At 40.0% G+C, this 27,069-nt stretch overlaps 1 protein-coding gene across 1 annotated transcript in view; it reads left to right on the top strand.

The window, feature by feature from the left end:
• Nucleotides 1-27,069, top strand: part of LOC126251307 (intermembrane lipid transfer protein VPS13D) — a 520,493-nt gene that overhangs the window by 70,045 nt on the left and 423,379 nt on the right. The window contains 2 exon segments of the mRNA XM_049951633.1: nucleotides 3,787-3,973; nucleotides 12,580-12,724. Coding sequence (XP_049807590.1) covers nucleotides 3,787-3,973; nucleotides 12,580-12,724 — 332 coding nt within the window.

Here is a 27,069-nt window from a genome sequence, read left to right as displayed (position 1 = left end):
CTCAGCATCTCTGCTGTATGATGAGTAGCAACTTTCCTTCTCTAATATCATTGTAAAAGAATGTATTCAAAAAGACATCACATTGCAACATGTGCTGGGCATCCACAGTTTGGCTGCAATCAAAGACACCGATATTGCATCTTGCTCATTCTACATTTGACTGCCATTCCAATGCCCAGTGCAAGGTCACACGACATCCCAATCACTTTACAGTCTAACTATTGCCATACTGATATGAGAACCATCTCTTTGTCACTGCGGCTATCTTTATTCATGAGTATATTTTATGTACAAATAATGACAGTATTATGAAAAGGATAGATTGCTGCCCACAATATAATATTCACGATACTGTCATTATCCCACCCTGGATTTTCCATTGTTCAATTATGTACAAATAAGCTGTTCTCCATGAGTCCAGTGAGTCACAGTTAGTTTTCTTTCCTCATCCTCATCATGACAGTATTTATTTGGTGTTGGTTGATACACATTCCCTGTTTTCTTCAGATAGCTAATTATAACACAAGTTTTAAGAAGGGATGTGTATCATAACTTTAAAATTCAGTGATGCAACAGTTTTTGTAGTTTGGTGTTCTTCACTTGCCAAGTGATGTGTGATATGACTGGTACACACATGTAACTGCTGTCCCTATCACCCAAACTTGGTGTAGTTATGGAAATATATGTAGTAGCCCAAACTTGGTTTAGTTATGGAAATACATGTACTAATCAAAGAGGAGTATGCTGCAGTTATGTTTTATCTGGGAAACAAAATATATTCATTCTTAAATTCTACAGAAAAGGAATCAGATGTGGACAGAAGCATGTGTACAACTATTGAATCTCTTCACTTCCAACTTTTAGACACTGTTGGTCCCTTAATGACTCTAGCATACCTGCTAACTCTCCCGTTTTAGGCAAGAGACATTTGATTTTCCACAATTTCTCCTCCCTCCCGATTTTTCCATAATTTCTCCAAATTTTTAGTCAATTATCATCAAACCTAATACATTTGTTATGAAAACCCACGATTTCCCGTTTTTTGGGCAGTGGTCGGAAGTCCCTTACCTACTGTTTCTAATCAACATACATATCAAATGTTTATAGAAAGCTGGAAGTCACATGCGACCTGTATATCAGTTGCTATTTTTCCTCATATCCGTGCATTTTGTAGAATGTATACTTTTACTGTTAAGTGTTGTGCTCTGTTTGTGTGTGTGTGTGTGTGTGTGTGTGTGTGTGTGTGTGTGTGTGTGTCACTGTGCTTAATTGAAGTTGCTTATTATTCAGTATTTTTACAATAGGTATAAGTCTTTAGAGTGGGTGATTAAGAATGTTATTTTGTTATCAGAGTCCCTGAAAGTCTGTATTTTTGTGTAAACGGCTATGTCAAATGCATGTTATTCATCCTGTAATTTATATTATAGTATTTTGATTAGGTGTTCTGTTCCTCATTCTGGCAAAAAAATGTGATGCTGTTCTCCTGAGGCAATATTCAGAACATTTTCCAAACTTTATTGAGTCTAGTAAACATCCCTTGTTTGCATTTTGTACTCTCAGCTGATGTGACATTTGTGTATCATGAGATGGACAAATGATCTTTCAGAGCATGTGGAAATAATAAAAGCACTGAGAAAACATCACTTGTATGAACAACAACAATAATAATAACAATAATAATAATAACAGGTATTAGGTGTTAAAAGTGGAAGTGATGAAGTGATAAGTGCTGAATGATTGAAGTGTTATAACAGAAATAAATCGTTGGTTAACTGTTTTCAGTTACATGTTTTTATGCACAACACACCAGTCCACTATAGGTAAGTGGTTTCGTTTCCCTTATTTTACAAATCAAATTTTGGGTATGAAATTTCCTGGCAGATCAAATTGTGTGCCAGGCCAAGACTTGAACTCAATACCTTTGCCTTTTGTGGGGTGTGCTGTACTGACTGAGCAACCCAAGCACACTCAAGAATCATCCTCACAGCTTCAGTTCCACCAGTACCTCGTCTCCTACCTTCCAAACTTTACAGAAACTCTTCTGCCAAATTTTGGGTAGTTCCAGTGTTTTTATTCACTTTTTTTTAGCCATGATATAGCTTTGTGATGTCATAGGGAAAGATTCATCTCAGTTGTCTCAATATTTCACTGAAAATGAGCCATAGTTTTCGGTCATTCGTACCTCCCAATTTTTAAAACTGAATCTCCAGGTTTTTTGTTTTTTAAAGTTGGTAGGTTTGCACAAGTAATGTAAATCATAAATGTTTCTTGGTATCCTTTGCCAGTATTTTTATGGACATCTAAATTACCTCATTCAGATAGAATGATGATACATCAGTTTCTCAAATATCGACGTCTGTGTCTACATACATACTTAGCAAACCGCCATAGAGTGCATGTGGAGAGTACCTTGTACTATTGCTAATCATTCCCTTTTCTGTTCCATTAACAAATGAAACGAGGGACAAACTATTGTCTGTATGTTTCCATATGAGTCCTGATTTCTCATATCTTGTCTTTGTAGTCCCTATGTGAGATGTATGTTGATGGCGGTAAGATTGTTCTGCAGTCTGTCATAAATGCTGGTTCTCTAAGGGTTCAATAGTGTTTTGAGAAAAGAATATCTTCTTTCCTCTGGATATTCCCATTTCAGTTTGTAGAGTATTTCTAATGCTGCTGTATTACTTCAGTGTTTTACTTTAATCTGACCTGGTGGAGATCCCAAAAACTCCAGCAGTACTCAAGAATGAGTCACAGAAGTATTCATACATTGTCTCCTTTAAAGATGAGCTACACTTTCCTAGACTTCTCCCAATAAGCTGAAGTTGACCATTCTTCTTCCCTACAACTGACATTATGTGCTTGTTCCATTTCATATCACTTGGCAGTGTTTCACTTAGATATTTAATCAGTGTGATTGTGTCAAGCAGCACATCCCTGATACTGTATTCAAACATTATAGGATTGTTTTTCCTACTCGCCTTTATTAATTTACATTTTTGTCTTCAGGTTGCATTCATCAAACCAAAGTCAAATTCTCTCCAAGTCATCCTGTGTGTGGTCATTCAATGATGACACTGTCCCATCCACTATGGTGCCTTCAGTAAACAGTTACAGATTGCTGCTCACCTTATCTGTATGCTCTGACCCTTAACAACATGCAGTTTGGCACTGTCACACACTTTCTGGAAGTCTAGGAATATTTAATCGGCCTGTTGGCTTCGTCTGTGGTTCTTAGGGTATCATGCACGGAAAGGGCAATGCGAGTTTTGCATGCATGATTCTTTCTAAATCTGTGTTGATTTGCGTATAGCAGCTTCTCTCTCGAGGAAATTTATTGTTTGCAAACTCAAAATATGCTCAAGAATTCTGCAGCAAATACATCAAACATGGGAACGCTATGGTTCAGGATGTCCGCCTCTGTAGCTGAGTGATCAGCATGGCTGGCTGCCAGGTATTTTTCATTCATGGGATGAGTGGTATGGGGTGTACTCAGCCTCGTGAAACCAACAGAGGAGCTACTCACCCAATCAGAAGCAGTTCTAAGGTCAAGAAACCTGACACTGACTAGGAGAGCAGTGGTGTGACTACATCCAATGATGCTGTTGACAGAGGATTAGATGTTGGTCAGTCGGGACCGACTGACCTGTCTAGGGCCAGAACATGGAACTTTACTACAATATTTACTATATGCCAGAATGTGTGTTGCAACTTTCTCCATTGTAGTTTGTGTTGAAATGCAGATGTGCCAAAAGTGTGTGAAGTGAAACACTTGTAATTTTTCAGATTGATCGCAAAGTGTGGGATATTGAGCTGAACATCTCTGCCCCACAAATTATATTCTTGGAACATTTCTGTGACAAAAATGCACTCATGATTGTTGTGGACTTTGGCAAATTCCACTTCAGTAATAGAGCTGACCTGCCAAGAGCAAGCATTAATGCCAGCCAGAACAAAGAAAGTGATGAAGAAGGTAAGAGTTGATGTAAATGTAGCTATGAACTCAATTGGGAAGTTTTTTGTAATTTACTGCTTCATTCTTTAACTGCAGCAGTTGACTGTCAATACTTATCATGATATGATCTCTGATCAAAATTGTTGACAGCATTGAATTGTAGTTGATGAAACATTGTAGTTTTCTCCTCCATTTAGAAGACTTGGAAGACTATGCACTACATTGTTGTTGTAGGGAGGGAATACATTTCTTTTGTCCTCACATTTTGTTTTGTTACTGTATTCTCCGGCTGTTAATGGTCTCTTGAGCAGTGTGGTTGCTACAAGTTAGGGTTTCTTGGGAGTTCCAATTGTTTATGGAGTACAGGAAAAAGACTCCTTAAATGCCTCTGTGCATGCTGTAATTAGTCTAATCCCTTATTCACAGTCCTTCTAGGAATGGTGCATAGGGGGCTGAAGAATATCTGTATTTACTGTGGCTAATAGTGTTTCTTGAAATTTTGTAAACATGCTTTTGTTTGATAACAGGCATCTGTCATCAAGCGTTTGGCAGATGCTCTCCCATGATTAAAAAGAACCTGTGACTATTATTGTTGCCCTTTTTATGTGTGTGTTAAATATACTCTTTTATTCCTATTGACTGCATTTTCCTGCATCTTACCAACAGAGCGAAGCATGCAACATCCCATACCTACAGTAGTGTGCACTTTAGAAATCGGCTGCATGATGCATTCTGCAGAGAGAGTGTGTGTGTGTGTGTGTGTGTGAGAGAGAGAGAGAGAGAGAGAGAGAGAGAGAGAGAGAGAGAGAGAGAGAGAGAGAGAGAATGCTTTGTGGTGTCACCATTGTGCACTCTCTCTGACCCATGCCTCATCCTCTAGATGTTACCTACCCTGATAACTGGCAAGTCTGAGCGACTGTTTCAGCTCCCGACTCTCTCTAGTAGAATTTAGGTGCTGTAAAAACTACCGTGTTCCATCTTAACATAATACTTGTGGTGTTTGCTTTTTGCCATCCATAATTAACACTACAGTATCTAATTAAACATCAGTGTATCTAAACTAACATGAAAATCAATGCTAAATATTCTGTGCGCACCTTGAAATGCATGCTGCAGGCAGACATGTCAGAATGATACCCTTAGCTGGATTGTAACTTGGTACACTGCTTCTTGCCACTGCACATCACCTCATCACCCACCTTTTTGTGTGCACCCTATTATAGTACTGAGTCTATGTGATAGTTTCATTTCATACCCCTGAAAAGTGTTCCACCCATGTGTTAATATGAGTTGACTGAATCTAGTCGTGACTCGTTGATGTTGTTGTCAAAGCATGCTGATTTTCTGAGTTTCGTGAAGTGCACAAGTTTACATTTCTGATCATTGTAAACAGTCTTTACAACACTTGGTATCTTACTAAAATTTGATGAATATTTCTGCAACTTTGTTTCTGACAGTACTTAGTTATACGTAACTGCATCATCTGCAAAAAGACTGAGGTTGCAATTAATATTGCCTGCCATTTCATTAATGGGTACACATGTGTGACAGCATGTGCTAGTTAATAATGTTCCAAAACATTGCACATAACAATGGGATTTTTCCAGGTCTCATTCCTCGGATTCTATTGGTGATAGAAAGGTAGGGTCAGGTTTTTTGTGTAGCCCTAACAGAAGGAGCGTCATACTGTAACTGCCCTACAATACAGAGTCAAATTTTCAATATTACACAGTTCTTCCAGCATAGGCAAACGGAGAAAATTGGTTGGTTCTTTTTGCATTGTATGTGGTCTATTGTGCGCCTTAAGGAGTTTCTTGAGGGGCCATTTAGTTAATGAGCATTTGCTGAAAAAATGTGAAAAACATGGCTTTTGTGTACTGAAAGTGAGCTGTTTTTCTAAGATGGCAATGTGCAACAAATAGCTGAAATTCTTCAGATATATTCCTAAGAACCGGATCTCAAACAACCTTGAAAATTTTCGTGATATCTTTCTCCATTTCAGAAATATAGGGGTTCAAAGTTACCCTACTTGAACACAAAAAATATACATGTAAAATACGGTGTGAGGTGAAAACGTAATTTATAAAGTGACTTAGCATGGAAAAATATGCTGTAAATAGCTTCCATTATCATCAGAAGGGTTTGGGGAACCCCATGTTGCAGCACTGAAGCACATGAAAAATTTTTGTGCGTGTAAAATCTGCTCTGAGGTGTAAAATTAGTTTTGTGTTATTTTAATTTCACGTAAGTAAACTATCAAAATTTTACTGGCCCATAAAGTTCTTTTTATATGAGTGATATGCCCTGCCGTAGCAGGAAAAACAAGGGAACTAGCAGAAAAATGCTTCTATCGAAGCACAAAAAGGGAAAGCTGCTCCTGTTTAAAAAAAACTCCAACTGTAAGGTGGGGTACCAGTTGCGCTATTCTGCCTTTATCAGCACCTTTAAAATTTTTCCTGAAAATTTTGGCTCGTGACTGTATTTGCAGTTTATGATGAGGAAGGAGGAGACTTTGGCATTGTGAAGGAGATGTAAAAGTAATAAATACTGGAAGAGAGTAGACAATGGCTGTGATGTAGAAAGAGCAGAGGAAACAATGGGAGTATGATAGAAAGAGAGGGATGTAGTGCCTGTGGAACATAGTTGACAGTGACTGAACAGTGAAGCAGACACTGCCAGTGGGAGAGGGAAAAAAGGAGGAGAAAGCGGAAGTGGATGAGAGCCAGTGGTAATGAGAGACAGAGTCTATGACAATGACAGTGGGGAGGAGAGAGATAGTGACAGTGAGAAGAGACAGCAGCAGTGGGAAGGAATGAAGGAGATAGCAGTTGTAAGAGAGAGAGCAAGAGGAGACAGTGACAGTGAGAGGAGACAGTATTAGTAGGATAGAACAAAGGGGACTTTGGCTCTGATGCAGGAGACAATGGCATAGACACACAAAGAAATGATAACAGTGAGTTGGTTAAATGAGGGAGTGTGAATGGCATGCAGGAGTGGATGGGAATGAGCTATTTACAGCGATGGACTAGTGAGTGTGAGCGAGTAACAGTTATGGGAGCTTGAGTGAGTGAGAGGTGAGTTACATGTTGAAAACAGTGTGAATATATTCATATGCCAAAATGTTCGGGAAAAGTTTTGAAGATGCTGAGGAAGGCAGAACGAGGCAGCTGACACCCCACTTTTCAGTCAGTCTTTCAAACAGAGCACGTGATACACTGAGTTGAAATAGTTTCTGAAAGTTAAGAAATGCTGCATTCAGCTGATTGCCAAAGTTTTCAGGATGTCATGTGAGAAAAGTGAAAATTGGGTTTCACGTGATGAATACTTTTGGAATCCATTATGATTGGTGTGGAAGAGATCATACTGTACAAGATACCATTATGTTTGAGCTCAGATTATGTTCTGATTCTACAACAGATGTACGTCAGTGATATTGGACGATACTTTTATCGATCAGTTCAGCTACCCTTTTTGTAAATGGATGTGACCCGTGCTTTCTTCCAGTAACAGTTTTTGTTCAAGGCACATACAGTATCTTGTGGTTAAAATGGGATCCAACTCAGTTGCCATTTTTATATAGGATCTGGCAGGGATTCATCGGGTCTTGGAAGCTGGTTTAATTTTAGCGATTTTAGCTACATCTCAGCTCTAGTGACACTAAAATGGGTATCACTCATCCTTGCAGTGGTGCAAGAAGTAAACCAGGGCTGTACTTTGGTATTTTCCATTACAAACAAGCATCTGAAAGCAGGGTTCAACATTCCTGTTTTTGCTTTGCCTCAATTTCTGATCCTGTGTCATACACGAGTATCTGGATACTAACTTTGGTACCATATACAGCCTTTATGTATGAGCAGTATTTATTCAGATTTTGTGAGGTATATTTCAATAAGATTTGGTGAAGGTGGTCATTAAAGGCTTCTTGCATTGCTGTTCTAACAACCAAACATATTTCATTTACCATCTCTGCACCTGGAGCCCTAATCTTTGTTTTACACCTCTTATACAGTAATCAATTTTTTTTCCCCTTCATTGTAGACCATGGAGGGTTTCTCCCTGGTCAACTATTATTTTAAACTTGTGCCACAGCTCTACATATTCCTGCCCAAAGATAAATGTTTTGAGTTTTTCTTTGAGATATGACGTGACTGCCTCTTTATTTTGCTTATTGAATGTGAAAGTTTCCCGACTTGCTTTTGCCACCCTTTGTACTTCAGTATTGATTATTGATACAAATGCCTCATGATCATTGAGAATGTTAGTTGTAAAATGGTTTATAACTAGCACCAAAGAGGTCAGTTTTATTTGTTGCATTACATGTAATTTATTTCCATCACGAGTAGTCTTCTGAGCTATCTGTGTCAGGTAGTTTATAGAGAAGGTATGTAGTAATATTCTGCAGTATGTTTTGTCTGTCCTACCACTAATGAAACTGTAATCATCCCAGTCAGTTGTTGAATGGTTTAAGTCTTCTCCAGTGATGACAGAATGATTGGGGTTTTCTTTAATGTTTTTGATTACATCTGAAGGTGAGCCCAGTGATAGGTACAAAGATCCAACTGAAAGTTTATCTTCACCCTTCACACCGAGATTTGCTTGAACAGTCTCGTCTGTAGTTTCCATTTGTCTTGGAGGATTTTAAGTTTCTTAACTGCTGTGACAAATGCAATGCCATATTTTGCCATTAGCCTATCTATTTGATACACAGATCTACTCCAAAAATCTCACTTTTGTCAGTTTCAGGGTATAGTCATCTATCTTCACTAAGTGTTATATGAGCTCCATTGCTTTTTAGGACTGCTTTGAACTCTGCGCAGTTGATCACTTGCAATTTAATAATTTCATCTGAGGGAGACATTTCTTTGGGTCTTACATTAATACTTTGGAGTCTCCTACAGCTGCCATTGTATGGATTACATTCATAAACACTAAGTTTACATAACAGTTGTAGAATGTTGATAACTGTGTTAGAACAATAAGTGAGCAGAAAAAAGTGAAAATTTTGTAGTAATCGCGCAAGTTCCTACACAAGTGTGCATATTTGTCACACTTATATGTTTCATAAAGTGCACAACCTTCTTTTCTTGTCATTAAGTGTTAGTTGCCACTGTTGCACCAGGCTGATACTTTTCTGAAATCTAACTGGATATTACTAAAACTCTGAGACAGAACCTCCAGGTAGATAACTGCAACATACATGAAAAGTTTGGGATTGCAATATTATCTTCTAAGTCATTGATGTATAAAATGAAGAACAGTAATATGCTTTCTGGGGGAAACTAGATAGTTCTTCAGTTGATGTTGACTCTCCATCCAGGATAAATAACTGTGTAACGCTGTCATGAAATTTTCTATTCATTTGCAAATGTGGTTAGATACTTTGAGGGGATATATTGTATTTAGGAAGTGTGAATGTGTTTCTGAATCAATAACTTTTCAAAAGTTTTGAAACAATTATATCTTTGGCCACTATCTGGATGGACAGTTTGTTGCTTTCATGCCTACAAAAGGCTCTACATAATTTATAACAAAGTTGACATATAACAAAGGTGTTTTAAAGAGGCCTTGCACCTGTCCCAATACTGCAATACAGTGGCTTGGTGAGTGTGCTTTACTCTCTCACGTATGGTTGAGTCTTTCGGGAGGTTGAGAGTGTAGGCCCTATATGGGCAAAAGAATGGGAATGGTATTGGCATTGAAATAAAAGAACACCAATATAATTTGTAGGTAAAGAGGATACCAGGTAGATAATGAGGGGAGTACTCACTAAAGCTGATTGTTGGTGTTGGATATAGAGTTATGAATGTGGGAAAATCCAAGTTACCCTGATTCTTCTGGTTCTTATTTATGTGTGTATCTGCCACGGAATGCCTGTTCTGTACAGTCATTGGTTACCTAGTTCTAAACAGGCATTCAGTACAATGTTCATTGACCAGTCTTGATTGAAACCAGTAGTCAAGCATTTGTACATTCAATATATTTACAATATCATTGATAATGATTGTGTACCTTCTCGACATATTTCAAGTTATACAAAATAAGTTCATTCTTTACTTTTAACAGTAAAATAATTGCATCACATTTATTGTTCAGTGTTTATCTATGTTATTACACTGTGTTTAGTGCTGCACCCAGACTTACTTAGTACAACCGGTGCCCCAAAATATCAATATTTGTGTAATATCAATATTTGCATACATATATGAAAAATATATTGTTCTACTACTAGCTCATTCAAAGAAAAAAGTGAGCAATTTCATACCACAGATACAGTACTTACAAATTGGGAATAATGTTAAGATTACAAATAATGGTGATCCTTATAAACCTTACTGTATAATGCACCAGTATTGTCACAGGTATGAGAGATTACATTCATCCACTTGGCTTCAAGAATAACAGAAACTGTTAACCAAACTTAAGCATTCAACAGAAGTAAGAGCCCCTAAAAAGTTCCTTTTGCAAGTCAGTGTCCAAAGCAAGAATGTAATTATCTAGTTTTTTTGGTAAGACAATTGGTAGTATGCAGCATTTACCATATTCAGCGTCAAACTTACATTAAAGGATATTAGTTTCGGTCTTTCTAATTTATAGTTCCTTTGACATTACAGGCATCCAACACTATAGAGAGAAAGCAGTGCAACTTGACCAGTTAGTGAAAAGGTTCACTGAATAAAACATAGAATTCATTAACGATTCTTCTTTAATCATTGCTAAGTTCATTCTGTGACTGTACGACAATGAGAATTAGCAGTAGCTTTGCAGTTAGAATATAAAGTAATAATAACCATGTATTCTGTATTCAGTAGCCATGTTACCGTGGCACTTAGTAGAAATGGAGTTCTAAAGTTTGTGAATTATTAAGGCCAGAGACCTTCCTGAATTCAACTTCTTTTTTCAACTTTTCACTCTGCACTCTACACAATGTAACCTACAGAATGTGGCACAGTACCTTCAGTGATTAACATTTAACAACAGTATTTTATTGTATGTAGAGAAACTGGAAAGAATTTCAGTTATTACCAGACAAAAATTCAAAATGAAGTCTTTTACATTGAGACAGCATTGAGATCACAAATATTTTCTACAGAAGAGTTGACTGAAACATGTATTAGATGAAAAATCAATTCTTTGCTGAAAAGTTTGTTCTAACAGACAATGTAACACACAACATAATCTTTCCCAAGCCAACAAGTAACTTTGTTACCAGTTATTTCCAGGCTTCTGTAGCTTTAAACAACTTGCTGGTTGGGTTCTTGTAGGATATTTCCAACCAAAATGTCTGCTCAAAGTTATCACTTTTCCAAACACTAGTCACAAATATCCACTGGTATGTAATTATTCTTCATGCTGTATCATTGCAGATTCAATGTGTCTGTCTCCCACCAAAATCTCCAAAGTCGTTCCTCCCTTTGACAGTGTTGCCATTCTAATCAGTCTGTCTGTTGTTAATCCTTTTCCAGAAAACAATACTTTGAAATTTCTCTCTTGCTCTTTAAACATGCTGGTTAACAACAGTGGATTGCAGTACTTACAGCAATACAATGATATTTTCTATTAGAAATACTTGAATTATTACCAGCATTCAGACAAATTTTATCTTTAACATTTGGTAACTCTCATGCGACAGTAAAGCATGCTAGCACCATGACCTAGCGGATGCAAGGGTTACTCATACACTAAGGTGTGCCAGTTATTACCTAAGTGGCTCTTGTGTGTCAGTTCTGCCATTCTTATCTCACGTGATTTTTATGCTGGAAGCAAACATTAAATGGAATTAGTCAGTACATGTGGCACTGGCATTCACTTAAGGGTGCTTCATTCTGTTAACCATATGATAAAAAACTGAAATGTGACTCGTAGATACGTCATATATTTACTTACCTTTTGTAGATATTAAGTACAACACATTAGGGATATACAGTTATTTTCATTTTTCTCTGTTTTCATAGTGGGCCTCTTGGCACTGTGAGCTGTTGTGACAGTGCTTGTGACTGTTATAAGTCATAGGTACAGATTTTTCAGCTTAATTTGTCTTTGCTACTCACTTTAGGGAATTCCTCAAGATTTTTTTGTCTTCAAGTAAAAGTATATCTGTAGCCATTAATTTAAAGACACTGCTAATTAGCTGCAAGAATTGTGTTGGTGGTTGGTTATTTTCCTCTTGTTATCAAATCGCCCATTTTGGCATTTTGCAAACAGTTAAATTTAAGCACACACTTCTTTGTTGCAATATTTTATTTTAGTTAATGAAAAGATGCTCCAGTTGCTAATACGAACTTTATTAAGTCCACAATTGGTTTCAACCTTTACATTAGGCTATTGTCAAGTGGTGTGAAACTGCCAATGTTAATGCATAATGTGACGGATATTGTCTATAAATATTTTACATAATAGGAGGTAGAATATATATATATATATATATATATATATATATATATATATATATATATATGCCCAAACCGGTCGTAGACTTAATAAAGTTCTTGTTAGCAATTGGAGTGGCTTTTCATTATTAAACATACAGTTTTGGAATCAGCACCCTCTGAACACGGAGAAACTAATAATATTTTATGTTGCTGTTAGTGTTCTCAATCTATTGCTTGAACCTTACTATTTTGCAGACGAATTTCAGACACCTTGTTCCACACCACCAGGAAGTCAGACAAGTGAACCTGAGCTTTCACAGATGCCTTCCCTAGTGTTGCACCCTCCATCCAGAAATGAGGACTTATCTGAAATCTCTCTCCATCAAAAATTGTATGACAGGTAAAGTTTTATTGCACTCCTATGTACCTCACCTTCTTACTTTCTATGCATCATCCTGTAAATATGTGTTTATAAGCTTATTGCTTTTGATGTAAACTGCACATTAGCCTGCTGCCGTTTTCAAGAAAATACGTAGGTTTAAAAAATTACTAAATATTTGTTGTATTGAGGAATAACAGAACTAAATAATAATGTTTCATTTCAGAACATGATAAACTAACCAATTTTACAGTTTTGAAGGAACTACCAATTAAAGGAAAGGCTAATCACAGATAGGTTGTTAACTAGTAACAACACTGGCTAAAAAAGAATGATCCAAGAGATAATAATTTCATACTAAAAGCTTAAATAGAAATAAGTTATACCTAACTAAACTGGCAAGATGAGACAGGTTAGCTAACTGAAAACTTCACATTTTCAGATACTTAAAATATTGAAAGAAATTTTAGGTTAATTTCAGACAATCACCTCGTTGCTAACAGGCAGCAGTGATGTCACATTACAAATAGTGAAAACAGATGTATGAAATAAATGTGCGCTATTCCATGAATATTGGTGCAGTTTTTGAGAATTTAGGATATGTCTAGGCAGTGCCAGAAGTTGAGATGGCTCATGGCTAGACATGAGAATTAAGTTAATGTATTTTGTTTTCTTGTCTTGTGAGTGTTAGTTCTCAAAATTAGTGTTGTCAAGGACAAAGCTTTGACAGAACCAGAGATGCTAAGTATGTCAGAGCCATAAGCAGTACGCATATTATTAGAAAAGATAGCATAATTAACAACAAGTAATACAGAACTGCGTGGGTTGATAGATACGTGATCATGACAGTGGGGTGTAGGTTTGTCAGTCGCAAGTTTAATTGCTCCTTTTTCTGGTAAGGCAACTGAGGATGTGCAGGCGTTTGTGGGAGACCTTGGAAATTTGGCTGAGATGGAAGGTTTGTCTGATAAGGAATTATTGGGTGTTGAAAAACTGAGACAGACAGGGTAAGCTAAAACTTATGTATGGTATACAGAAGCTCTTAGGGGAGCCACAACATTTGAAGAAATTGGAGAATAGTTAATTCAGAGATATACAAAATGAAATAGCACCAGACACTGTAGGGAAGAATCAGGGGTAATAACTATGAGAAATACAGAAGCTGTGGAACAATTTGTGGATAGAATAAGGAAAATTAATGGATGTGCCAGTGGATGGAGACAGGATGCTGCAGTCAATGAAATTATTTTGCAAGGAGCTGAGCAGAGGGTGCTTGATGCCATCTTCAGAGGTTTTCATGCGAAAAAAAAATGTCAAGACGTGGTTGGGCAGGGGGTCTGGCAGATTTGCCACAGCAATGCAGTTAGCTATATAGTGTGAGGAGATTGATTTGTGAACTGGAATGCAGGGTAAAAAGGGGCAGTATTTGCAACTTATATAAAATGTTTCAGGTATGGCTGAATGGGGCATGTAAGGAGGCAGTGTCACTAGCGTCAAGGTTATGCGAATAAAGTAAGAGGAAGTAATAGTTTTAGAAGTAAAGGACTGGGTAAGAATAAGGTGTAAAACAGCAGCGGGGAGTCCCACGTCCATCCATGGTCAGACCCAGTAAGATTGGATACTATGAAATTGTTTGCAGAGGTGGACTGTGCAAAAAGAGGAATAGCAGGACAAAAGGGTTGCAGGATATTATTGAACACAGGGGCGCATGTATCAGTTGCCAATAGTGATCTGGTGAAATGTAAGCAGTAGGACCCCACTACAGTACAGTTTGCATGGAGTAGGGGATAAAGACGTCGCACCATTAGGATTGGTTGACATACACTTTTGTACAGTTCAGATTAACATAGTGTAGAGATTGTGCCATATGTGAGTTATTTCAGATTTCTTATTTAGCATTGTCCCATAATCAATCTTTGGCAACATAGGGTGGAACTTGATGTTTGTTAGGTGAAACCATTGCCAGTGTAGTGATGTTGTGAAGAGAGTGTATCATGAAAGACGAACAAACTCATTAAACTGTGAATGATCACACTAAGACTTGATTTTCACGATTGTGTACCAAAGGGTACCGGGAAATCACTTAGTTCAGTGCTGAGTCTAGCTTGTTGATAGGAATTTTATGCATGGTGGAACCATTAAAAGAGAATGGAATCAGGTGGTTTGCTTAGTTAATAGAGGTATTCTAAGAATACAAGAAATAAAGGGTGAAAAGATGGGATTTGTTTTTATAAATAATTTTAATGCAGAGGACATAGGATTAACAAAGGGGTTGATAATTGCTAATATGGATATTCTGGAAGAAGAATGGGACACGAGGGATGTCAGCCACAGACAATTACCAGACGCCATTGAAACTTGCTTACAAGGAAAAGTGATGTACCTGGAAGGAAGCAATAGGGAATGGACGGAAAAATTGCTATTGGAATTTAAGGATTTATTTTTTCCAAAAGGGCTGTTACCATCTACGCATATTACACAGCATTGCATACCAACAAGAAATGAATCGTGAGTGTTCCGCAGACCATACAGAATACCTAGATACTTACAGCCAGTTTTGAGGAATTTATCGATCAGCAGCTGAAAGATGTAATAATTGAAGAAAGTAACAGTGCATAGGGGGCAGGAATAGTTGCGTTCAAAAAAGGATGCAACACGAAAATATAGGATAGGTTTTGTTGTGATTACAAACATCTAAATGCGGAAACCATAACAGACACCTAACCTTTGCCAAACATGACAGAAACATGGACCATTTAGGACAACGCAAATACACTCTTGGGAATTGAAATAAGAACACCGTGAATTCATTGTCCCAGGAAGGGGAAACTTTATTGACACATTCCCGGGGTCAGATACATCACATGATCACACTGACAAAACCACAGGCACATAGACACAGGCAACAGAGCATGCACAATGTCGGCACTAGTACAGTGTATATCCACCTTTCGCGGCAATGCAGGCTGCTATTCTCCCATGGAGACGATCGTAGAGATGCTGGATGTAGTCCTGTGGAACGGCTTGCCATGCCATTTCCACCTGGCGCCTCAGTTGGACCAGCGTTCGTGCTGGACGTGCAGACCGCGTGAGACGACGCTTCATCCAGTCCCAAACATGCTCAATGGGGGACAGATCCGGAGATCTTGCTGGCCAGGGTAGTTGACTTACACCTTCTAGAGCACGTTGGGTGGCACGGGATACATGCGGACGTGCATTGTCCTGTTGGAACAGCAAGTTCCCTTGCCGGTCTAGGAATGGTAGAACGATGGGTTCGATGACGGTTTGGATGTACCGTGCACTATTCAGTGTCCCCTCGACGATCACCAGTGGTGTACGGCCAGTGTAGGAGATCGCTCCCCACACCATGATGCCGGGTGTTGGCCCTGTGTGCCTCGGTCGTATGCAGTCCTGATTGTGGCGCTCACCTGCACGGCGCCAAACACGCATACGACCATCATTGGCACCAAGGCAGAAGCGACTCTCATCGCTGAAGACGACACGTCTCCATTCGTCCCTTCATTCACGCCTGTCGCGACACCACTGGAGGCGGGCTGCACGATGTTGGGGCGTGAGCGGAAGACGGCCTAACGGTGTGCGGGACCGTAGCCCAGCTTCATGGAGACGGTTGCGAATGGTCCTCGCCGATACCCCAGGAGCAACAGTGTCCCTAATTTGCTGGGAAGTGGCGGTGCGGTCCCCTACGGCACTGCATAGGATCCTACGGTCTTGGCGTGCATCCGTGCGTCGCTGCGGTCCGGTCCCAGGTCGACGGGCACGTGCACCTTCCGCCGACCACTGGCGACAACATCGATGTACTGTGGAGACCTCACGCCCCACGTGTTGAGCAATTCGGCGGTACGTCCACCCGGCCTCCTGCATGCCCACTATACGCCCTCGCTCAAAGTCCGTCAACTGCACATACGGTTCACGTCCACGCTGTCGCGGCATGCTACCAGTGTTAAAGACTGCGATGGAGCTCCGTATGCCACGGCAAACTGGCTGACACTGACGGCGGCGGTGCACAAATGCTGCGCAGCTAGCGCCATTCGACGGCCAACACCGCGGTTCCTGGTGTGTCCGCTGTGCCGTGCGTGTGATCATTGCTTGTACAGCCCTCTCGCAGTGTCCGGAGCAAGTATGGTGGGTCTGACACACCGGTGTCAATGTGTTCTTTTTTCCATTTCCAGGAGTGTATATTTCAGTGAAGGTTTTGAAGAGTGGTTATCACTAGATAAAGGTTGCACCATAGTATTGAGACAAAACACCTGAAACACTTCAAAGGTTGTTGGACGGAGTCCTCAGAGGCTTAAAACCATGGTAGTGCTTAGTGTACCACGGTTACATAATTGTCTATGGAAGCGATATGCAGTGATCAAGGGAAGGAATCCTAAGGTTGAAAGCAACAAAGTTAACATTGAGTACAGAAAAGTGTAATTTTGTACTAGAAGAGGTAACATACGTAGGTCATATCGTAAGTAAAGATGGAGTTAAGACAGACCCAAGATTAGAGCTGTACATGAATTTCCTGTACCAGAATCTGTAAACAAGTTGAAATTGTTCTTAGGAGTCACGAACTATTGCTTCTGGTTTGGATTTGTGGGTATTGCTAGACCATTGACGCAGTTGTTAAGAAAAAGGTAATAAATTTGTGTGGTCAGAAGAGTGCCACCATGCTTTTGAAGAGCTAAAAGAAGTTTTAGCATCGAGCCCAGTATTGCTATTTCTGGATTTTAATAGAGAAATTGTTCTATCATGTGATGCATCAAATCTTGCTCTGGGCTGTGTTTTGTGTCAAGAGGTAGAAGGTGTAGAACATCCAGTAGCTTAAGCATCAAGACAACTAAATTCTGCAGAAAGAAATTATTCCACAATAGAGAAAGAGATGGTAAGCCTTATTTATGGAATCACATATTTCATATGTTATCTGTACAGTGAGAAGTTTAGATTAATAACAGATCATGCAGCTTTAAAATGGTTGTTAGGGTTAAAGGATCCTTCTAGCATGTTGATGCGATGGCCTGTAAAACTAAGTAATTTTGATTTCAAAGTTATGCATAAACCTGAGGAGAAGCACAGAAATGTTGATGGCTTAAGGAGAAAAGTAGTAGTACTGCATATTTAATGAGGGTAATGAGCATAAGAAATGGCAAACTGCACAGAGAGCGAATGACGAATGTAAGCAGTATTTTAAACAGTCACAGTTTTGTGTTCAGGATGGGCTGTTATGCAGAGAAACAAAGTTGGGACTGTGGTTTGTGGTACAAGCGAAGCTAAGGAATAGTGTGCAGATCTACCAGCTGAAGAGTAGCAGAAAGATATTGGTGGAGGTATAGGCAGACGGACGTAAACCAGTATGTGTGGAATTGCATTCAGTGCGCACAGAGAGCGGATTGTGTCGAACAAGAGTTATAGAGGTTACATGAAGCATTAGCACCATTCAAATTTCTGGGGTATGATGTTTTAGATCCATTCAATAAAACACCTGCAGGGAATAAGTACATACTCACAGTTATAGATCATTTTAAGATATGTACAAATGGTCGCAATGCCAAACCACTAGGCAGCAACAGTGGCACGAGCACTTTTGAATAATTGGATACTGAAGTTTGGAGTGCCTGAAACAGTATTAAAAGACCAGAGAATGAACTTCATGTCAAATCTACTCAAGGAATTGTGTAAGTTAGTGAATGTGAAGAAGTTAAGGATGTGTATTCTCCATCCACAACCCAATGGAAGAAGGGAAAGAGTGCAAAGGACAATCGGGTTGATGCTAGTGACGTTCATCACACCACCTGCAAAATTTATTCAAAGTATGTCTTCTCTGCCTCCAACTCAAAACAGCATATGAATACAGGATTATGAATCCAGGGTTATTGCCGTATGAAGTAGTATATGGTCATAAAACTCCTCCACCGTTCGACATATTGAAAACGAAGGAAGGGAAGACTGGAGAGTTTGTTAAGGAATTTGCCAGGGTGATAAGGGAAATTTGAAATAGGGTACAGAGGGCAAATACGCAAGCACTGAAGACACAGAAAGAAGCAGTGGGCCATAACGCAAGAATGCCACAGTGTAAGGTTGTTTAGTGGGGCGATGCTATCAACTTCATATAAACCAAAGGGAAAGACAAAGAAGTTTTTTGCAGAGTATCAGGGGTCATACCAAGAGGTACAGACTATGTTGCCAGTGAATGTCAAGATTAAATTGACAGCGAGAAAAACAATTGTGCATATAGGGGAGTTGAAACCTTTCCAAGGGCGTCTGGAAGTTATTCTAGGTATAGGAGATGTGAACAAGAAAGGGAGAGTGAGAAGAAAGATATCAGAAGGTGAACAATAGGCTGTGAATGAAACAGTAATGAGGAACCCATCTGGATTAAGACAGAGGAGATAGCCATTTAATATATATTTTTTGTTAGGTATAGATTTAGTGTAATTAGTATAAGCAGCTGCAGAGCAGCATTGAAATTAAGAGGGATTAATAGGTATTCCTGCACATAGATGAGGTGCAAAAAGACGAGATGACACGGTTCATAGCAGGACTATTGACCTTCGTTGGGGTGGAAGTGTTAAGGAATCTGTACCTGGAAGGGGGAGTGCTGTTCACCAAGCAGGAAGATGGTTCACCAAGCAGGAAGATGTAGTGATCAAAGGAAGTGCTGGAGTATATGAGAGAGTACATGGAGCATACGAGAAAGTAAGGAATGAGATGACCCAGGTACTGTGGGTTACTCCCCATACGTGAAGGAAGAGGGGTTTGATCAGTGCTGGAGGTCAGCTTATGAAAACAATATTTGGCAATGCTTATGAGGAAGACATTAGAAGGGTGAACGGCACTGTAGAAGAGGTTAAGTAGTGTGCAAAAGGGAACAAACCCATGAGTGATTGGCACATTATGCAGATTACAAGTTTAGGGAAGGACGTATTGAATAACACAAGACTACTACTACAAGTGACTGGAGAAGTAATGTGGTATGCTAGAGATGGAGAAGGGGCCGTTAGTCAGAAGTAGAAGTCTTAGAAAGGTAAGTAGTTAGAGTAAAGGGTTCCAGTCCTTAGAAGATAGTGTTTGGGAAACACAAGGGAAAGTAACAATACTGCAGAAGCAGGCTGTGAGAGGTCAGCTGGGGGTAAACTTGTGGTCACCAGAGCAATATTTAGATGGTCTAAAGAAAGTACAGAAGGAACTGCTGCCAGAGTTGGGGTTGTTTTTAGAACTCTAGCACAAAAGTTACCTTTTTATTTCAATGTAACCGTAGTATTGATGAGAACTGATGGTGCAAAAGTTTACATCTCCATTTCTAAACCAATAACAGGGAAACAAGCATGTTAAGACTGCTACATAGTTCATGTGTATGCTGTAAAATCGGGGATATTGAAGAAATGTGTGAGAGTAAAAATTCAGCGACTGTTGTTAATTGCAAAAGACATGGGAAGATATGTAGAAATGATGGAAGCAAAGTTACAAAAATGCTACCAAGGGCAAATACAGTCTGAATATGGTAATAAGAGAGGAGCAGGATTCCTGCACAGTGAAATTGCTAATGAGACAAAAGGAGGTAAGAGAATGCAATAAAGAAGTGTCAAGCCAGAATTGTGTTTTCAGCAGGTCAGGTGCTTTGGTTGTACTCTACCTTTGACAAGGTGGTAGTAGTGGCTAGTTGTTTTGTGTGGGGGAAGCTTAAATCAGCAAGGAGGCTAGAATTAAACAGGAGTGGTTTATTATTAAATGGAACAGCGTGAGGGATTATGGACCTATTTTCCATCTGTCCACTGAGATTTCAGCCTTGTTTGTATTGGTCAGGGGAACCCGTGGAAGTGCAACCTGGTGCAGATCTAACCAGCTTAAATCAAACTCTAAGGCCAGAATTAATGCAGTCTATAAACATGTTTCTGAACCATCAGGAGGGACAAGTCTCCCTGGAAACCTTATTGCAGCATGTAAATTTATATAGTGGAAAGAGAGAACCTTGATTATTGTCGTACCAACCACTGCTGTGACACTTGTTCTGCTGAGTGCAGTCTTTTTTTTTTTTGGTACGTAGAAAATGAAGTTGGGATTAGGCCGTCGTTCAGATTCCAGTGGATTGGATACCCTGAGCGTAAAAGCAGCAGAATGAAGATGAATGCACAAGGGGGCAGTATTAGGGATAATTGACTCATTTTAGCGTGCAAGTTTGGAATAAAGAGTTAAAAGTTACTGTGCGAGAAACCTAGTAATGGAATAAGTTCCATGGTGTTTGAGTTAAGTAGCATGGCAAGTAGCCCGGTAGAAATGTGTAAGATTAAGTGATAGGGTTAAGGAAACCAGTTGTTAGAATAATTCTTAAGGAGGCGAAACAGGACCAGTAGGGCCGGTCAGCAGGAACTCTAGTGTAAAGGATAATCTAGTTTAGATGACCCCAGGGACCAAGTCTTGATAAAAAGGAGGGCAATGTAGTGTATCAAGCCAGAACAGAAGTGAGTTTCAACAGAGCCAACCCCAGGCAGGCAAGAGTGGTATGTTTTGCGAAGCAAAACGTGGCCAACAGGCATTGCGAAGCAGAGCCAGCTAAATGTGGTATAGCAACAGCCAATGCTGCAATACACTTCGGGAAGAATGGAAGTATTTCCTCACTTGCCACCACAGAAGTGTTTAGAGTACATCCCTTAAGCCCTAAACAAATATAGTCAGGAGCATATGAGCACTCAGCCATTCGTGTACTAAAATATTTTAGTCTCAGCATCACAGCCTACACCACATACCTGTGACACCCTGAGCAACATCCTGGAATGTAGTATGGGGTGTAGTGCTTGACCACAGTACAGGGCAGTGTGTCCTAAGTCATGAAAGCAGCCACCACTGGACGGAGAGCCATCTGCTCAGTGGAGGGAGGTCACGGCCGCCCCCCATATTGCCATATTGCCATACCGTCATCTTGGTTACAGCCAGAGACGTCAGTGACAGTGGCATTTGAGTGGCGCCACACTTGGCTCCACTCCTTGTGCTGTCAGCAATGCTTGATGTCTATTGTTTCGCACAAGAGGCAACTGGACAGTACCACCAAGCTGTCCCTGATGTACTACAGCCGAGGGCCAGAACGAAGGAGCGAATTAAACAAATCTGCTGTTGTCTTGATGTTTAATTTCACTCACCAAGGGTGACAGTTGAAGGGTAATCTAACAGGGTTAAAACTGTGTGCTTTACTGGAAATCAGACTCAGAACCTTGCCTTTTGCAGGCAATGAAGCTGTGAGGTTGGGACTTGAATTTTGCCCGAATAACTCAAAATACTGTCTCCAATATGAACTGTGCAATGAATATCATCATAGTTAATAAAAATTTTGAGGCACCTCTACTGAAAACTCAACCTAAATCTTTCAACCCTTAACACTAGGATGTAGTGTTTGGAGGCATGGCAATTTTGAATTGACATATGCCGTGTTAAGAATTTAATGGTGCCTATTACTTGATCATGATCAACAGCCATAATTATTTTTCTGGGCTCTGAGAGCATTACTCATTAAATCAGTTTTCTTGTTTAGAAAGTCACATATGCTAATATAAAAGAAGCAATGGAAAATCCAGAATCGAATGTAACAGTATTATGAAAAGGATCATCGCTACTCACCACATAGCGGAGATGCTCAGTTTCATATAGGCACAACAATAAGACTGTAAGAAAGTGAGCTTTCGGCCAATGAGGCCTTTGTTGAAAATAGAAAAGGCAGGGCTAGCTGTGAAACAAGTCATGTAATCTACAAGCTAAGCTGCAGCCTAACCACCTGCGGGTGTCGCATCTGTAGTGACGAGCTGTCTCTATTGAAATGTACCAAGGGTCTGACTGAGCCCTTTACAGACTGTAATTATCCTCCCAACCTTGTACAAAAACAGATCTTCTGTGCCTTATCTTTCCAGTCACCCACCACCTCCCAAAGTCTCACCATCCAGCCACAGAGGAACATTCCCTTGTGATGGAGTATCAACCAGGACTGGAGCAACTGAATTACATTCTCCGCCAGGCTTTCTAGCAACTCTCGTTGTGCTCTGAAATGAGAAATTTCCTACCCGCTATCCTTCCCACCCATTCCACAGTGGTATTCCACCACCCACCGAACCTACACAATATCCTCGTCCATCTCTACACAACCCCTGCTCCTACCCCCTTGCACCATGGCTCATATCCCAGTAATTGACCTAGATGCAAAACCTGTCCCACACATCCTCCCACCACCACCACCACCACCACCACCACCACCACCACCTACTTACTCCAGTCTAGTCACAAGCATCACCTATACCATTGAAGCCAGGACTACCTGTGGAACCAGTCATGTGATCTGCAAGCTAAGCTGCAAACTCTGTGCTGCATTGTACGTGGGCATGACAACCAACAAGCCATCTGTCCGCATGAATTGCCACCGACCAGCTGTGACCAAGAAACAGCTGGACAACTGTGTTGCTGAGCACACCATCCAACATGACATTCCTCATTTCAGTGACTGCTTCACAGCCTGTGCCATATGGATCCTCCCAACCAACACCATCTTTTCTTAATTGCGTGAGTGGGAGGGAACTCTCCCTGTGGTATATCCTATGTTCCCGTAACCCTCCTGGCCTCAACCTCTGTTAGTCATTGTCCTTATCTATCTAGCCCCCTTCCCTGTTTCCATTCCAGCACTACACAGCCCTCTATTCCATCAGCACATCCACTATTTTCACTACTCTCCTTTTCCATTCCTCCCCCCCCCCCCCTCCATCTAGCCACTTGACTGCATCTAGCTGTCCCACCCACTCTCCATCTCGTCCGTGCTCTCTCCCACTAGCAGCACTACAATCCCCCACCCCTAACCTGCTCTCCCTCCCCCTTCCCTCCCCACCCTATCCCTGTCCTCATCCTCACCCTATTGACTTTCCCATCATGCGCTGCTGCCCATAGTGTGGCCTTGGCTGCCAGAGACTGCAGTCATGTGTGTATGAGTTGCATTTGCATTAGTGTGTTTATGTGTATGTCGGCTATTTTCAACAAAGACCTCATTGGCCAAAAGTTCACTTTCCAACAGTTTTTTTGTTGTTCCTATCTGCGACTGAACATCTCCTATATGGTGAGTAGCGAGTATCCTTTTCATAATACGCTAGTATAAGCTGCTTACTGCAGCAGGAATTACATTGACTTTGATATCGGTGAGTCTTTACATGAATGTAGCTCAGTCTATGGACATGTCAAAACCACCCTTGACATCAAATAAGCTGCTTTACTGTGGTCTGATTAAAATTACTTGATAATTCAGTCTGTCACTTGCTGCTACAGTGTTGCCACATCTGCTGGCAGCTACCGCCCTATTATAGGTTACACGCAAACACAGTGGGCCACTTTACAGATGCTGTTAATGTGTAATGTGGAGCAAAGTTGGAAGTGGCCACTGTGAGGTACGACGGAAATGGGAGATACTCTGTCAATGGCTGGTTTTAGGTGACCAATGACTGAACTGTGGCAACAATGGATGTTGTAGCCATGAATTTAAACAAATGTCCTGTCGTAACCACAACCTCGTGATGTGCAGTGTATCTGAAAAAAATGGCGCTCGACAATCTGTGGCAGAACTAAAATCATATTTGCTTTGTTCATGGCGTTTAAGACTAACCTCTAAGAGTAAACTAAACAAAGAAGAATTTCATAATATGTTTGTTTGCCTAGCCATCTTCCACAACAAAATTTCAGTTTTAGTGGTAAAAGCAAAATGTAATTTCTCGCTCTCATTAGTTACCTGAAACTATTCTCACCTGGGCTACATGTGATGCTGCATTACCAACCGATGAGAAGTCCTGGTTGGCACTTGGTTGCAGGTTATATCCGGCACAAACAGATTCTGAATGAAAAACAAACGACAGGAAGAAAAATAAGAGCAAATAAAAAAGTCAATATGATTCAGCAAAGTATTAGAAATAAAAAAAAATACTTTTAAAACAGTTAATTGAATAGAAATGATAATTGAAATCTTTTGATTAGATTTAGAAAAATAATTTAAAAAATCATTACATTTGGTGAGATTTGAACCATCAACCTTTTACATGTCAGTTTTATACTCTAACCACTACACGTCACAATTACACTTCAAAAGGCTGTTGAGTTAAGACTCTGTTGACCCAGTCACAAAAATTAATTGACAGCCTTCAAAACTTCAGCTACATGCAATGTCATGGGAAGCTTATCTGGTGTAAGCCAATCTCTATGATTAAATAACTGTATAAATGATGCCGAATCGTGTCTTGTGCAGAAGGATTCGGTAGTGTTTGGTTAGTGTTGTTTATGAAGCCTGTGTATTTTGTTAGCGTCATTGTGTGTGTGTGTGTGTGTGTGTGTGTGTGTGTGTGTGTGTGTGTGTTGGTTTTGACATGGTTGTCATGTGTGATGAAATACGAAAAGGACCGGACCCATGATTCAGGATCCAAACACGTCAAGAAAGAAAGCCAGACAAGGAATTGGAAGTGAGCTGATTCTTGTTGCAGGTTGGCAGCAGCGAATGGTTCAGACATGATACTGAGCACTCTAATTGGAGGAACCAGTTACAACACGTGATGTGTCAACTATCGAAGTAGTTTTAATCAGATTGTAGTTGCATCATCACAATAGGGTCTCTTATGTAATTACCAAGTGAGGTGGTGCAGTGGTTAGGTATCTGGACAAGCTTTTAGGAGGAGTGAGATTTAATTTCATATTTTTCCATCCAGGTTAGGTTGTTTGTGGATTTCTTAAATCCCTTTATTAGTCTGTATGCCTTTCTTTTCTCCATATTACCTGCTGTACAGGTCAGTGTATTCATATGTACCTCTGTTGTTTCAGGAGACAACTGCATGAAATCTGCTGGTCTTTACATTGTTTGATTTAGACCTGAAAAAATACACACAAATCAGTCTGTAGAACATCTCTCCAAGTTTTAACTAACATTACATTTGCACAATATGGACACTGCTTGTGACACTGGGAAATGTCAATACGATAGATTTTGCCATATATATCATTGATAATGTCTATGACTGCATTAATTATCCTTCCTTGCAACTCTTCCGAATTAAGTGGCTGTGGAAGTAATAACATACAATCTTTAACATAACCCCATAACATGGAATCACATGGAGTTAAAATGTGTGCATGGGGACCACTGAAGAAGATGAGTCATCCTGAGAAGTACGCCCCTCCAGTTCTGAGACAGTCCAGCATTGAAGTAATTGTGAATGGCTGAAAAAGTGTGATCGAGCACTGTCTCATTCCAAAATGAAGTATGCACTGTCTCGCTGTACTTGTGATGCAAGCTACTGCTGCAGTATGACCAGGTACAGAAAACTAGTCACAGTTTGGACCATAAAGTAAAGTGGTGTATAAACTTTTGAAGAGGGCATGGCACAAAGGACTTTTAACTCTAGGTGAATCACGAATGTGCTCCACAATCTCGTGTGGATGTTCTGCTCCAAAATAAACAGTACGATAATTCACCTGTCCATACACGTGAAACATGGCTGTGTTATTGAAAACCAACTTCTGTGAAAAACTGTCTTCCTGCTATAGATGCTGCAAGTCATTGTAATGTCAAAACAAAGCTCATTGTCCCGAGCAGTCAGCACATTTAATAAATGGAGTCAATATGGCATTACATTCAGATGTTTGCGTAGAGTGTGCCAGACAGTTGACTGTTGTATCTACAGTTTTCTGCATGTATGTATCATAGATTACTACAGTTTCCTGATGAACGATTTGTGTACACACTCCACCTCCTCTGCTTATGATCCCAGTTGGGTTGTTTTCTTAACACCGTATATACAGCCAGCCTCACTGAATGTGTCATGCCACTCATGAATTGTTTTGTCTGTTGGAGATTACACCTGATATCAGGTATAAAATTATCACTAAACCGATACAAGACACTCGCATTTAATGAATTCAGTGACACAAAACACACATGTTGCTCCATTATAGGGCAAGTTCTGATGCACAGGTCCCCTAGTGGTGTGTTCTGCAACTACATCACAAAACATATTGATTGATGCTGTGTCCACTGGTATAGGGTTTTTTGTGCAGTCGTATGAAACCCTGCAAGTACTTACAAATAACCCTGTATTGTCCACTTATTGCACTTCTTCAAAGGCCAACCATCCTTAAGATCTTGAAACATACACTCTCTGTTCTGAAGGAAACTGGCACATGAGACACTCTATAGGTAAAGACTGTGAGGAGTCTAATTAAACTGATACTGTGTGTCTTCACACTAAAGAATAGGGAATGTTCTCTTATTGGGGAAGGATATAGTTACATTCCCCCGCCCCATGAAGTACTCATATTTCTTTCACTCAGTGGGGGTGGGCATGATATCTCCAGCAACATCTTTG

Source organism: Schistocerca nitens, chromosome 4 (genome assembly GCF_023898315.1).
Source record: "Schistocerca nitens isolate TAMUIC-IGC-003100 chromosome 4, iqSchNite1.1, whole genome shotgun sequence".
In the NCBI taxonomy this organism is placed as follows: domain Eukaryota; kingdom Metazoa; phylum Arthropoda; class Insecta; order Orthoptera; family Acrididae; genus Schistocerca; species Schistocerca nitens.
The sequence above is the reverse complement of the archived record's forward strand: the minus strand, read 5'-3'. Positions and strand labels throughout refer to the sequence as shown.